Raw genomic sequence first — 15273 nt, 5'->3', positions numbered from 1 at the left:
CCTTCTCTACCCACTACCCTTGGTCTAGAATTCCCAGGTATCTCTAAATGTAAATTGGTGAAGACTACACTAAAGTGTTAGTGGCTGGTGGAAGGCTAAGTGAGTAGTCTCTTCCTAGGGTATTGATTTTAACAACCCTAATACTTCAAATGCCCACAATTATACTCAAAGTAATAAGGGGAGAGATTATAGGACTGTCTCTACTAGGAAAGTTTAATGACATGATGACAGACACATAAACAAGAATGTCATATAAATCAGAAAGCCACTCGCTAGTGAGAGCAGAAAAAAAAAATGGGTCCTAAATCTCTACTTGATGCTCATTTTCTGAATGAGCCTCTTTCTAGAGGAGAGGGTCAGGGTTCCCGCATGGATCCCTAAGAGCCATGAAAGGTGGAGGAGCCTAAAATACTGTATCTTCTTATGTGACTGTGACTCCTTACATACTCTGGACACTCAGGTTGGAATCTTCCAACCTTCTCAAACAAAGCAAATGTAGTGTTGAAGCAGGAGCCAGGTTCCTTCAAAGGTCCAGAGTTGGAGGCAGGCCCACAGGAGCTGGGTAGGTGGGAGAAAAGGTCTGGAAGAAGCAAGCTCTAAGAGAAGAGCTGGGGGACAAGGAAGCTAGATTCTGGGGTCTGGTTTCCTGCTGTGGGGACACGTCCGTTTGGTTTCTAATGTATCTGGTCCACTTGACCTACAAGTCCCCTGCAGCCCTGTTGTTTTCCATTTGAGGAGAACAGAAGCACATCTCTTTCCCTTCCCCTCAGTGTAAGTGAGGACGTTATCACTTTCAGTGTTTTTTCAACACTCAGGGAAAGCGAAAGAAAAGCAGTCAAAATAAACACTTCCTCCATTTGAAAAAAGTATATGTATATGTACGTGCATATGTATATGTATACACATATGATGTATATATGTACATAAACATGTAGCTATGCATGTATGAACATATGTAGGCTTTTCATTTTAAAAAACAAGAAAAAAGTAAATTAGAACAAGTCAGTTCCTCAGTGAATTAGCACATGCCCACTGTGAAAGATCTGAGGTTCCAGCCTCTACCTTGGTCCTCATCTGAAGAATCTGCTTTTTGGAAATTATATGTGCATTCTTCCTCCTTTTCCTTTCTTTTTCCTTGTTTTTCCCATGATTCTTTCTCCAGAGGGTCTAGCGGGGGGAGAAAAATTATGAGTGGTAAGAAAGTGACACACCTTAGGTACCACTCACAGCATGGTTTCAACTCAGAGGAAAGAGACTAGGTGAGCCCAGCTCTATGGCCTGGAAGAGGACAAAGGGAGAAACCAAACCCCTTAATGCCAAGAAAACCAGCGGTTTATGTTTATATGACTCTGTAGAAACACTGTCATGTATAGTTGCCTATTGGAGTCTCGCAATAACTGCATAGGTAGAAAAGCTTATTAAATATAATAGTTCTCTCGTATGGATGAAAACAATAAAAAACTATGATGTGTGTTGTTTTAAAAACACAATCCTAAAAACCATTAAATCTTACTAATAAAGACTCAGGAGCCAGATATTGGAGTGAAAGGCAGAGAACGCACTCAGCTGACCTTTCTACTCAGCCAATGAAAAGCCCCTTCTCCACGGAGTCTTAAATTCCCTTCAACTCAATGTCCATCCTTCCTGTGTTTGCTTATGTTCACCCTGTAGACTAGTTGCTTACTCTGCCTCTTGACCTATGGATGACTTTACTTAGCTCTTGTTTATAGAAAGCTCTTGGATTAATGGTGTGTGCCAGGGCTAAGCCACACCACTACTTGTTTAGAGTAAACAGAAAGCTACCAGGCTAAAGGTATGTGCTAGGGCCAAGCCACACAACGACAAGAAACAGGTTTTTTCCAGTTCATATTCATCTACCACCCAAGCACAACACCGAACCATCTGCTGCCTGCTGTCTCCTACTGGGAGAGAGTTGGTCACGCCTCCAACAATTGGCTCTGCAGAACATGTGTGGTCCCAAAGAATCTGTGTAAACATCCAAAGACCAACAGTGATCCTGGGTGTCTTTTTCCCCATGTGACCCTATAGCTGACAACCGGAAAAAGCAGAGGGTCCCACACCGGGAGAGGAGACGGCATGACTTCTCTCTGTTCAAGCTTTCAGACTCCGAGATCAGAGTGAAGATCTCGCCACAGCTTCTACTGGCCACACATCGCTTCATGGCCACAGGTAGGACCTGCCACACCCACACCCACCTCACACACCGCTTCATGGCCACAGGTAGGACCTGCCACACCCACACCCACCTCACACACTGCTTCATGGCCACAGGTAGGACCTGCCACACCCACACCCACTTCACACACTGCTTCATGGCCACAGGTAGGACCTGCCACACCCACCTCACACACCGCCTCATGGCCACAGGTAGGACCTGCCACACCCACCTCACACACTGCTTCATGGCCACAGGTAGGACCTGCCACACCCACCTCACACACTGCTTCATGGCCACAGGTAGGACCTGCCACACCCACACCCACCTCACACACCGCTTCATGGCCACAGGTAGGACCTGCCACACCCACACCCACCTCACACACCGCTTCATGGCCACAGGTAGGACCTGCCACACCCATCCCTACCTCACACACCGCTTCATGGCCACAGGTAGGACCTGCCACACCCACACCCACCTCACACACCGCTTCATGGCCACAGGTAGGACCTGCCACACCCACACCCACCTCACACACCGCTTCATGGCCACAGGTAGGACCTGCCACACCCACACCCACCTCACACACCGCTTCATGGCCACAGGTAGGACCTGCCACACCCACACCCACCTCACACACTGCTTCATGACCACAGGTAGGACCTGCCACCCCCACAATATATATTTATTGAGGATATAATGAGTGCTAGCTAGCACTGTTGCCGGTGCTAAAAGGTGAATAACCATAAAGCAGAGCCTCCTTACAGTAGAGTTTTCAACATGCAATCTTGTTGTGAATTTAATAATTCTTTTAGTCATGGATCAACTTCCCAAAGCAAAGCAGCTACACCTGCTTAGTATAATTCTGCAAGTATCACTATATAACACCTATTAATAGTTAAGCATAAATGATGCTATTAATAACATCACTAATGGCAACTTATTATTTAAGTAATTGCCTGTCTCCGGTAACTTGGGATTTCATTTCATCCAGCAGGTGAATGCTACCCAATAAGCCAGACTCGATTCTCTGTGTGTATCATTCTACTGTAAAATTAAAGACCTTGTTGTGTCCATGACTTAGTTGTCCAGGTCTGTCCAACTCTAAATAAACTCAAGGAGAAAAGTCATAACAAAACTAACATTTCCCAGATGGCGACCTGTTTCTCCTAAGATGTCAATGAAGCAACAGTCATCCCCAGAAGGCATAGGGAAGGTCCCAGGATGTACACTGGGGATTAAAATCCCTCAATCATTTGCAGAACCCCCAGCCTACTTGAGGGTGTTGTTCTAGCTGAAACCCGAGCTGCTGCACTCCCCTCCTGCCAGCTATTGCTGCTGGAATGGAGGAGGTGCTGAAGTGCCCAGTGTCCATCCCCAACCCCCTGCTGCCTTCCAGAAGTGGAGCCCTTTAAGTCTCTGTACCTTTCGGAGAAGATCCTCCTCCGGCTTCTGAAACATCCCAACGTGATCCAGGAGCTGAAGTTTGATGAGAGGAACAAGAAAGCCCCAGAACACTACCTCTACCAGCGCAGCCGCCCTGTGGACTATTTTGTGCTGCTTTTACAGGTGAGTGTGAAGGTCAGGGAATTTCCAAGGCCAGAGGAGGGCACCTGCAGGGGAAACGGAGTGGCTGGGCTGTTCCTCTGTCAGTGAAGAACATGGCCAATGGGAAAGCCACGGGCATGTAAGAGTGGTGTCCTGGGAGCTGTAGTTTCTTTGATGGTCTTTAATCTGAGCACTCAGCATGTTTGGGGACAGTGACAAGGCTGTAAAGGCATTCTGCTAATGAACTGAAAGGGTCCTGTGGGATCCCGGTATCTCTGGGTGTCTGCTTGAGTATCCCCACCCCCACTGCCTCCTGAGAGGGAGATGATTCTTGTTAAGCCCTCTCTTCTCTTGACTCTCAGCATCTCTGGCTTCCACACTGGTCCTTGCTCTGCCTCCTGGAGCACGCGGAACACATTCGTTCTCTGTGCCACACTTCATGCTTTGTGGTTCCCTGAGACTCTGCAGAGGGACCGGGAAGGAAGGCTGAGACATCTAAAGGTTTCACCTTCCCAGGATTTACCTAAAGACAGTTGCCTCCCCTGGGCACCTGGACAGGCTTGTCTTAAGCGTGCATCACAGCCCAGCATGGCAGCACAGGCCTGTAATCCCAGCAAAGGCAGGAGAAGTAGCCTTGAGTTTTAGGACACTCTGATCTCCATACTAGGTTGGGGTCAGCCAGAGCTACTTGGCAAGACTGTCTCAAAAAATTTAAAGTAATTAATTAATCAGAAGTGTCAGGCATGGTTCCACGGGAGCACAGCTGTGTCCTGTCCCGGCCCCCACCATGAGCTCCGTCACTGGCTCCATGTCTCTTCCCAGCAGAGTTTTATAGACCCTAAACACAGTGATGGCTATGTCTCTTCCCAGCAGAATTTTATAGACGCTAAACACAGTGATGGCTTTAAGATCCTACTCAAGATCGCATTGAGCTAGAACTAGCCTCTGTCTGTGACAGTCCACTTCAGCCTGTCCTTTTGGACACTGCGATTTGTCTCGTATATATCACTCCAAGTAACCTCAATAAAATGATTGTTCTCTGCCCCCCGCCCCCAGAAATGGGGTCATTTTCTTCTCTGTTAGAGGCAGATCCTGTTACATTGTTTACATAATGCAAGGACACGTGCAATCCTTCATCTTATGCTTAACAAAAGTTTTCCAATAAAAAGCTGAAGGGAATAAAACATGCTAGAAAGAAGGTAGACTTGAGAATTTGAAAGATTTTACTATTAAAATGCCATGTTTTCTATTTGCTAACAAACCCTAGCTAAGCCAGTTAACCTCTGTGAGCCTGGATCAGTGCCTCTTCTACCTAAACATAAAAGTGTTATATGTGCCAGGCAGTAGTATTTATTTAAACATTCTATTATAGAAAATTAGCCAAAAAGTAGGAAGAAGAAAAACATAACTATTTATTACCTAGCTTCACCAACTGTCAACATTTTGTCAAGAATTCATAATCCTCCCATTTGAAAACCTCAAAGATGCCAGGCATGGAGACACAGGCCTTCAGCCCCAGCCCTCAGGAGGCAGAGGTAGGCAGATCTCAGAGTTCAGGGCCAGCCTGACCTACAGAGCGAGTTCCATAACAGCTAGGGCTACACAGAGAAACCCTGCAGGGCTGACCGTGAGAATCGACAAGCTGCACATAACAGTATCAGCTGCATAGACGTAACTACACTACACTGTACAATGACGAATTCAGCAAGATTAGATTCTATCTCAGCCAGACTCGGAAATGGCCTCATCTGAGAGACTAAGTCAGGGATGCCGCTTACAGGGCTCTGACTTAGCGGGCGCTTCAGACCTGTGTTCTGGAAAGGCCGTTACTGTGTGTCAGGAAAACCTGGTTAATCATGACCAGGCGCTACCTTAGGAGTAATGATGAGGCAGTGAATTCCCTGCAAGGGCTTCCAAAGTGGGAGGTTCTGCTCCTACAGTGTAGACTGGGCAGAATTAACACCATCCCGTGATGATGTGGGTCCACTGCTCACGCACACGAAAGTCCTCAGGGTCCGAGAGAATGCAAGAGCCGGAAGTGCCCATCACAGCCCCACTACCCTCCTTACTCTCCTTCTCTCTCCAGGGGAAGGTGGAAGTGGAGGTTGGTAAGGAAGGCCTTCGCTTTGAGAATGGAGCCTTTACCTACTACGGCGTTCCAGCCATCATGGCCACTGCTAGCTCAGGTATTCCAGCTCCCTAGCCGGGAGTTTATCAGGGAAGGGATGGGATCACCAGGAAAAATCTAGGCTCAAGACATGACTCTTCTTCTGACTCCTGCTAAAGACCTTCAAAATAAGCTGCTTAGCTTCCTTGGCTCCGGCTTCCTTCTGTGCAAAATGGGCACAGGAATAGCTTTGCATTCAGATTTTGTTTAGCTTTAAAAATAAGCAAATAAGCCGGGCGGTGGTGGCGCACGCCTTTAATCCCAGCACTTGGGAGGCAGAGGCAGGCGGATCTCTGTGAGTTTGAGGCCAGCCTGGTCTACAAAGTGAGTCCAGGTCAGTCAAGGCTACACAGAGAAACCCTGTCTTGAAGAGAGGGGGGGGGGGAAGTTGGGAGGGGGGAAATACTCACGTAGTGAGCATTAGGGATGCAGAATGTATTTTTCAGTATGAAAAGACAAGTCGCTTCCCGTTCCACCCCTCTTCCCTACCCTCCTGTTCGATTGCCTGATTTCTGCAGGGTTAATTGGTGCTGGGGTAGAGTGGAAGTGGAGGTTTCCCATGAGAAGTTATGTTTTCTGAATCACTTCTGAAACCCACTGCACCCTTCTGTCCTTAGATAATGACGCGCGGAAGGTGGGAAGCCTGGCTGGATCCTCTGTCTTCCGTATGTATCTCGCAAACACCCCCCCCCCTCGCCCTCCCTCCCCTGTCACGGCCCTGCCTCAGCCCACCGTGGGAACCTGGACAAGCTCTTTGAACATGGGCTGGGTTGACACGAACGCTGGCAGCTTCTTTGTAATGCTCTGCCAGGAACTGCCTCCCACCAGGTACCCACAGAGCATGGAGGCTTAAGTCCTGTGTGTCTGCAGTGTGTGCTGTGGCTTCTCTCTTCACACACGAGTGATGAATGGCAGGAGAGGAGAGTCAAGTGTGTGCTAAGGCGGGGGTGGGGGTGGGGGGGGGCACCATGAGTTGTCACCTGCTGGGAAACGCTGGCACTTGATCTGCGTGCCCTGGTGGCAGTGATAGCGCTGTGATTTTTGTCTGTGATGTTTGTCCTGGGGGGTGGGGGGGGGGGAGGTGACTGTGACATTCAGTGTTGTAAATCAAGGCCGGTGCAGTCTGTTGCTTAGCTGCTGCTCTTTCCTTGCATAGCCTCTCCATTGGTGACAAGGTGGCTGCCAGCTGGCCATGCATGCTGCTTGGGGGTAAAGGCTGGTACAGGGCTGGTAGCTGGCTTGATCTGCCCTTCTGTGCTGTACCTTCTTGCTAGATTCTGTACAGAACTGGTGTGTTTGTGTGTAGACGGCATGGCTTCTCTTGTGACCTAAGTGTGATCCAGAGAGAATTTTCTCTAGATTTCCTTTAGATTCATTGGTTTAAATTTTGCACTGCAGTGGCCACTTCAGTGCCAAATGGGGCATTTCCTTTCATCGTCAAAAGGATTTTACATAGTGCTCTATATTGGAATTTGTCAGAGGGCTTTGAAGCTCCATATGCTGAGAGCAGCAAAGTAGATGTCACTTCAGAGTGATTAAAAAAAAATAAAAGGGCAGAGTGTATAGAACAGTGGTCAAGCAGTTGTCTAGCATGGGCAAGGCCTGAGTTCAGATCCCAGCCCCACAAGAAATAGATAATAAGTTTATTAATTCAAATTTTAATAATAAAAGGTAAATAAATGATTTGTTCCAAATCACCCAGCCAGCTGATGACTTAGCCTAGATGGACCCATGGCTAGTTCACACAGCACAATGAATACAGATTTTAGATCCATCGTGTTCCAGAATTCAATTGCTACATCAAAGTGATAGAATAATTTACCATGTAATTTTACTTCCTAGCCCACCAGAGGGCTGAAATGAAATCCTAAGAATCTGTTCTACACACACAGGAATGTAGAATTTGAGCTGAAGGAGATCTGTTTTTTAAAAAGAAAGAAAAAAATATGATATAATAGGGTATTTATGTCAGCCAATGACTGTCAAGCAACCTTGAGAAAAGCATCATCAGTCCTCAGAGGAGCTAGCTGAGCAGGTGACAGGCAGTTTCCAGGACCAGGTAACAAGTAGCCCCTCACTTTCAGAAGGTGGTACCCACGCAGCACACTGGAAACTGCTCTTAGGACTCTAAAATGCTACCTAGAAATCCTGGCTCCATTTTAGCTCTTTAAAACGCGCTTCTTAAGTCTTGCCATCCTCCTCCCTCTCCAATTCGGATGGCCTTCTTTAAAAAGAGGGCCAACAGGATGACTGAGACGGAAGCCTGAGTTTGGTCCCTGGAGCCCTCATTGGAAAAGGGGATAACTGGCCTTCACTCACATGCTATGTCATACCCACCCACACATACATATACACACAAAGAAAGAAACAGACAATTTCAAGTAAGAAGACATTACCTGACTCTTCCAAGAGCATGCGCTTGCCTCCCAGGCCTCTGAATGCCTGCCCAAGTGCTCTCCTGTAGTTGAGCAGGCTATGTGAGAGGACTGGGAAAACAGAGGGCTGGGGACAATGCTGAGCTCTAGCAGATTTGCTGGCTTAAGGTGGGCACCTCAGGGCCAATGCTGCTTCTGTGCCCCCTCCAAGGGCACCAGCTGTGCTAGTCACTGGCACCTGTGATTCTCGCTGAGATAACTGCATCTCCTTTTGGAAGACTTTCAGTGAAGTTCATTTTACTTTGTCTCTCAGGAGATTGGCTCCATCAACATGCAATTCCTGTGTTTATTTTTGCCAAGAAATGTGAAATTGTAAAGGACCGAGAACAGACCGTCTCACCATTTTGCTCTTTGTCTCTATCCTCCCTTCTGATACTCACATATCCTTGCCCCACCCCCCCCCCCCCACCCCACCACTCTTTAGTGCCTGTCTCTGTGTCTCGTACCTTCGCCTTCAGCAGAGGGGACTCTCTGGCAGGCTCCCCAGGTAAACATGCATGAATATCTCAGGGCTCTGTAGGTTGGTCGGGTTAGCAGGAGGCATTTGGTCCCCATCCCTGTCCTGCGTGAGAACTGGCCTCCACCCGCAGGCACGCTGATAACTAAAGCACAGTGCATCCCACAGCTGCCACTCATTTGCATCGTGCCTGTGAGGGATTTTCCTGCCAGGATAGATCTGTGTCTACTCGTGGGAATAATGGTTGAGGTGAGAAATCGTGTGAGTTCTTCCATATAATCTGACTGTGCTGAGTGGAGGGATTAAAAAGTACAGCAGAAGAAAATGCTGGAGCACTGTCCTCCCTCCTTCCCACCTCTTTTTCTTCTACTGTTGCTTCTATGTAATTGGATACTGATCCATTCCCCTCCTCTTAGTAACCTACTGAGTGATAGTTGCATTTCCTGTGGTTCTGGTAATACAAAGGCTACTGTATATAAAGATGCCCAAATAGCTTTTCATTAGGGTTAACCACTCATGTTGATGAAATAAAAGTTGATGGTTTTCTTTTTAAATCAAGTAAAGCCTGCTAGAGCACTCAACAGCCCAATGGCTGAGTTGAGCACAGTAAATCTTAATAGTTAAATAGCTGCTTATCTTGTTTCTATCTTTAGAAGTTGCTCTCTTAATACCATGGAGTGAGGACCAAAGCAGGAATTTGTTAGATAAATTGTCCTGCAGTTAAAAAGTCCAGTTTCCTGTGGTTTCCTCATCTATTTTTCCCTAGCCACACCCACCATATCCTAAGTTATCCAAAACCCCATTGTGTCTGGTCAGTTGACCTTCTCCATTGGAAGGGGGTGTCCTGAGACCCCAAACCTCATAGTCATAACTTCTTCAAACATAGTTATTTTAACTTCTCTCCCAAATCACATTTTCCCATCAAAAACCATCTGGTTCCCATGTTTATCTGTTCAAGACAAGTTAACCACCTTCTCAAATTTCACCAAAGTTTTCTCTCTCTCTCTCTCCGTGGATGGTAATTTTCCACTAAGAAATAAAGCTTTCCTTGCTTTGTGAGAGTTCATGCCTTCCCGATGGCTATAGGCTAGAACAGTCAGAGTGAGATGCCAATCTGGTATCCACACCAGCGCCGTGGTCTAACCCTGCATGCCAGCAAAATTAGAAATGACCACATCACGGACCTTCAGATCTTGGAGAATGCCAAGAGCGCTCTGTGAGTGTGCTGCAGAAAGGGAGAGGGTGCATGTTTTCACAGGATTTCAAACCAGAAGAATCAAAGCAGGCACATATTTTTCTTTTTAATTAACCCTCGACTAGCCAGACAACCCAGTTAGCTGCAATTTCCCAGGGTAAAAAGATAGTGGTGGTTCACGATATTTGCAGTGGAAAACTTCTGCAACCCAATGCCAGAGAATAAACAAATAGACTCTCTCTAGATTCGTAGCCCTTCTCCCCGCCGGAGGCAGAGACTTCTCCTACCCTGGCTGATGTGTGCCCCCAGAGAGTTCTTCCAACCTTCTTCCCATTCTCCACGACTGTGGATGTTCAACCCAAAAGGGAACCAGAAATAAACAAGTTGAGAACAAGGCCGTCCTTTTCCCGGCCTTGGCTTAGCTCTGCAAGGTGGACCAGTCATAGGTGCAGCAAGAGAAAGCAAGAAGCAGCCAGTAGCATCTCCTTCTGCTGCCTCCACCATTCTGTGGGTGGTCTCCACCTTTGGACAACTGGCAGCCTCCACGATACCTGGGCGGCATTCTCAGGACCCTGCACTACAGTATTACCCCAGCCATTCCCTCCTGCTTCTGTCCCATTTTAGCAAAGAAATCTCAGAAGCCTGGGAGTTTTCCAGCAAGAAACCATGGGTTCCTCCTGGCCCCAGTCTTTATTTTTGCTCCAGAAATATAAATGTATATACATATTAAGCCTTTACCTGTCTTATATGGGGAAAAAGATAAGCCCTAGAAATTAATGAGTTTAAAAAGGAATCCGGGTACAAGAAAGAAAGGTCAAGAATTAAGAGCACTTGCTGTTCTTGCAGGGGACCCAGGTTGAGTTCCCAGTATCCACATAGCAGCCTACAGGCCTCTGTAACTCCAGATGCTGGAGATCCAGTGCCCTCTTCTGGCCTCAGTGGGATACTTGGTATTCTACACTGTGTGTGTGTGTGTGTGTGTGTGTGTGTGTGTGTGTGTGTGTGTATGTGATACACACACACACACACACTTGCACACAGAGAAAACACTTATACACATATAAGTAAATTTTTAAAATTAAGAAGAAGAAATTTCTTAAAAGAAATCATCACTTTATCTTACCCAACACACACACACACACACACACACACACACACACACACACACACACACACAGAACCTCTTTGGGAGATGGGCAGGAATTGTTATAGGAAGACAGACTCACAGAAGTTAATCCATTTGCTCAGTCTTGTTTGTGTACATAGGAAAAGAGATGAGGAATCCAGGTCCCTAGATCCTGCTTTCTCTTGCCTGGGACAGTCACTGCATCTCTACATGTAGGCATTTTGCGCCCCCTAGAGGGCATCCTTGTGTTTGCATTAGCCATGCTAATGAATATGGTGCTCACACTGGACTGAGTCCAAGAGTCCTTGTACCAAATATTTCAAAAATACTGGACATGTGATTGCAAACCATCTTCCACAGGGCATTTCTTTGAGTCTGAAGTAAGGAGAGCTTAGTCGTCCATGGATCACCTCCAGAGAGCAGTGCAGCTAGCTAACTTTACAGGTGCTTTTGTTTAAAGTTGAAACTTCTCATTGGCCCTTCTTCAGTTAACATTCCCTCTCACCAAGTTCATTCCTCCATTCTGCTCCTGATGGAGATAATATTGACTTTCCCATGGCAAGCCTCCCAAATCTTCTAAAGTGCAGAGAAAGAGACATCACAATTGAGACCAAAGATGATGGCATCTTCTCCCAGAATATACAAGAAGTCCCTAAAAATAATCTTACAGCTTTGTACAATGTGGCAAGTGGAAATATTCCTTGGGGTTGGCTCTTGTGTAGTAAACATTTGGGAACCATTAAAACTCCTTGAAACGTGAGCAAGTTCATCTGGGATCGTAACTTGGGCTGACTTGCAGAGTTCACATGGGGCTTGACGGAGGGAGGGCTGGCTCTTGGCATTTGGTTGTCTGATGTTAGAAAAACTACCAAGAATGATGAATTTTAATAATCTTAGTTTGTACTCTCATAAGCCTGTGTAATTAAACCCTACCCCCATCCAATTTGGGGAACACAGATGGCCTGTGGTAGTAACCATGACCAAAGGAAGCCATTGCCCCCTCAATCCCTCTCTGATGATGCAAAAGATGTAGGCAGGCAGGCACAGAGCCCTTCTGTTCCCCAAATCTTCATGCTGCAAAGGGGAATCAGGCATTACACTTGTGAGTTTTGGGTTTTGGTCTCTGAATAGGATTGTGGAGGATCCCTGGGTAAAAGTGTGAAGCAAGGGCCCCAGAGCTATGTGGCAATCTTCAAGACTCCTGTATGTTAGTACAGACTGAAGGAGATCCTATCCATCGGTTGCTGTGTAAAATCTTCTCCCATGCCTTCCTCCACCTCCCACTCACTCCAAATTTTACTTCAATATGTTCTCCACTAAACCTCAGTCACTCCAAGCTGAAAGCCAGGACAGACACTCTTGGAGGATGACCACACACCGGCTGCAGAACGGAGGTCAGCCATGGTCCTCCAAAGCACTTAGTGATGCTGAGGGGACAACATTGCTCCCTTCCACTGCGTCACCCTAGAGCCACCTACAAAGTATGAGATGAGACCAAAAGCAGGCCAGAGGCACGCTGGCCACTTGGCCCAGCCCCTGTTGGTATCCCTGTGGTCAGCAGTGTTGTGTACTTCTGTTTGATCTGCAGACCTCCTCGCACCCCACGTAGGAAGTTCCACATTGCTCCATCCCCCACGCTGTGCCTCTGTGCTCTTAGGAAATGCCAGGGGGACTTAGACAACTTGAACTAGTTTGCCATGCTGCTGGGACACTCGTCTGTTACTGATTTCTTCTCCTTTTTTATTAAAAGCATTTCCATTTCCATTTCCCTTGCTCTGAAGCCTCAGAGTGTATGTGCCCAATTACCAAAATGCCGAGTCATCAGCATCCTACCTATTGAGGGATGGCAGGCTCTGGGGCACTAAAACAGCCATCTTGCACACAACATTCAGATGAGCTGGGAGTCTTTGTCACGAAACGAAGGGTTTTTTTTTTTTCCTTCTCTTTCTTAAAAATTCCTTTCACAAGAACATTGTATCTTTTGGTGTTGAAAAATCTTTGGGATTTTATAAATAAACATCCAATGGTGTGTTTACTTTAAAAAAAATTTTTTTTAAACCATGTTTCCTTTTACAACACAACAGTGACATACATAACTGTGTTTGACATGTGGGTCCCTGAGTGAAAGCAGGGTGACCTTATTCCAGATGCTCATGTATGGGGAGAGCTTTTGGGGGCCTAGGATGGATAGTTGCCTCTGTTCCCTCCAAGGGATGGAAGTGATTCAGACAGATGCTTCTGCACATGGAAAAAGCTCAATAGATAAGAGAGGGGCTGTTTCCCTGTCATCCTTTCCAAATATTATATAGAAACATGACCTATGATAAAGAGACGAGGCAGAAGCTGTGAGCTGTGAAACCCATTTGGTCAGGAAAAGTGGGAAGTACAACCATCCTATCTTGGGGTAGCCGAAGCCACGGGCGGAGCTCACATCTTCTCTCCTGAGTTATGTCCAAACTGAGTGGAAGCCAAGACCCACTGAGTCAAGGTTCAGTCTCCCAGACCCTGACCACATGTGGTAGAAGCTGCCTTCCTGCAAAACTACCTGCTACTCCCATAACTACCCCAGAGCTCTGGCTTTCTCAGTCAGCTTCCACCCCAAATAGCTACGAATAGATTTAGCGAAGCCAGATGACCAGGGAAGGCGAGGTCTCTACCCTCACTGAATTTAGGTTAAGCAGATCTAATGAATGTTTAACTAATTCTTGTAAAAAGTACTTTTTGAAGGACTCGAGACAGGCAGTAACAGTGAACATGAGGGAACTTCTTAGGGTACCCAGATGAGGTCTTCAGAGAAGACAGAATCTCCAGAGACAAAGAGGCATTAAGAAGCCTTAGCAGGCAGGGCTGAGAACCAAGAGACTGGCATCTTCTTGAAGACAGGCACTTAAAAGACTGAGAATGCCAAGGACGCCAGAAGCCAAGAGAAAAGAGGGGGGCCCAGAAGGAAATCAGTCAGGAAAGTAGGGATCAGCAAGGAATCTGGGCTTCCTCAGATAAAATCAGAAATGAATTTATGGAAACAGGTCTCAGTGGTCTCCTTTTATGCATACTTTCGCTTTTTGTGATTTCAATTGCCCACGATAATCAAGATCCATAAATATTAAATTGAAAATTTAGGACATGGGGAATTCCTGATGTGTAAACAACTTTTATTATAATGCATATGTTAATGCTATTTCATTACTTAATACATAGTGATAAATGACCTCTTACTGTAAGTTGTAAGTTAAACTTCATCATACACGTGTTGGGCGAACACAGCGTATAAATTGCACTTGTACCACTAGAGTGTCAGGCATCTGCTGGCATGCCCCCCACAGTTGGGAGGCTGCTGTGTGAGATTAGAAGTAAGGAGACCAGACTGCGACCCAAGCAAAGGTGATGGTAACTGTCCTTGATTTGTGAGAAAGGGAAAACAGTGGGGCCCTGTGGGTTAAAGCCAATGGCAGGTCTTGATGTGGTCCCAAGGGAGCAGGGGACTCGCCGCTGATCCCAGGAGCCTGGGGGTCAATAGCTGCAAACAAGTAAATGGCATTTGCAGAGACGTATAAGACAAAGTGGGATCCTCGGTTCTATAATCACATGAAAGCGATGGGTGGTTCTTGTGGTTCTAGAGAGAGCGTGATTCGACCTATGTTTACTTTAATATTTCTGCTGTGCTATAACAGCCTGGCAAACAGCCAGGCCCTGAGACTCTCTGGCTCACTCCAGTGGGTGTTAATCAGACATCTCGATTGACATGAGCACCATCTCAAGGGGCAAAATTAAGTCCCTAAGTTTCTACCCTGATAGAACTTTGAAGATTTTTTGAGTCTTCAGTTGAGCTCTCTGATTTAGAGCTGAGTGAGAAGCCAGAGCCTCCTTAGCCTCTTGGGAAGATGTGCAGAGTGGCTTCAGTTGGAAAACAAGGGTGACAAAGGTTTTTGCATTCTCTCATTAGGCTTGTCCCCTGGCCAAGACAGTGCTTAGGGTCACTGTCTGCCTTCCTGGTCCCTATTTGTCCTAGGGAAGATAGATCACCATCCATTTCAAAACCAAATGGCACAGTCTGCACTGAATTTAAAGGAGCTATGGAGATGTTTATGTCTTTGGCAGAAAGTCTGTGGATTATTTCAGGCCACATTTATGCCGGAATGAGCCTTTCTGTGACCCACACTTTCAAG

The 15273-nt window shown here is 46.6% G+C and overlaps 1 protein-coding gene across 2 annotated transcripts in view; it reads left to right on the top strand.

Moving 5' to 3' along the window:
- The window catches only part of CNNM1 (cyclin and CBS domain divalent metal cation transport mediator 1), a 56061-nt gene that overhangs the window by 26152 nt on the left and 14636 nt on the right, over nucleotides 1-15273 (top strand). The window contains exons 3-7 of one of the 2 annotated variants that reach the window (XM_084754524.1): nucleotides 2050-2190; nucleotides 3579-3748; nucleotides 5814-5913; nucleotides 6512-6559; nucleotides 8754-8816. In XM_084754524.1, coding sequence (XP_084610650.1) covers nucleotides 2050-2190; nucleotides 3579-3748; nucleotides 5814-5913; nucleotides 6512-6559; nucleotides 8754-8816 — 522 coding nt within the window. The remainder of the gene's footprint in view (nucleotides 1-2049; nucleotides 2191-3578; nucleotides 3749-5813; nucleotides 5914-6511; nucleotides 6560-8753; nucleotides 8817-15273) is intronic. The other variant, XM_084754525.1, reaches the window with a different exon arrangement.

The sequence above is a fragment of the Acomys minous genome (genome assembly GCF_964271855.1).
Source record: "Acomys minous genome assembly, chromosome: 2".
Lineage (NCBI taxonomy): Eukaryota > Metazoa > Chordata > Mammalia > Rodentia > Muridae > Acomys > Acomys minous.
This window is presented reverse-complemented; position numbering and strand designations above follow the sequence as displayed.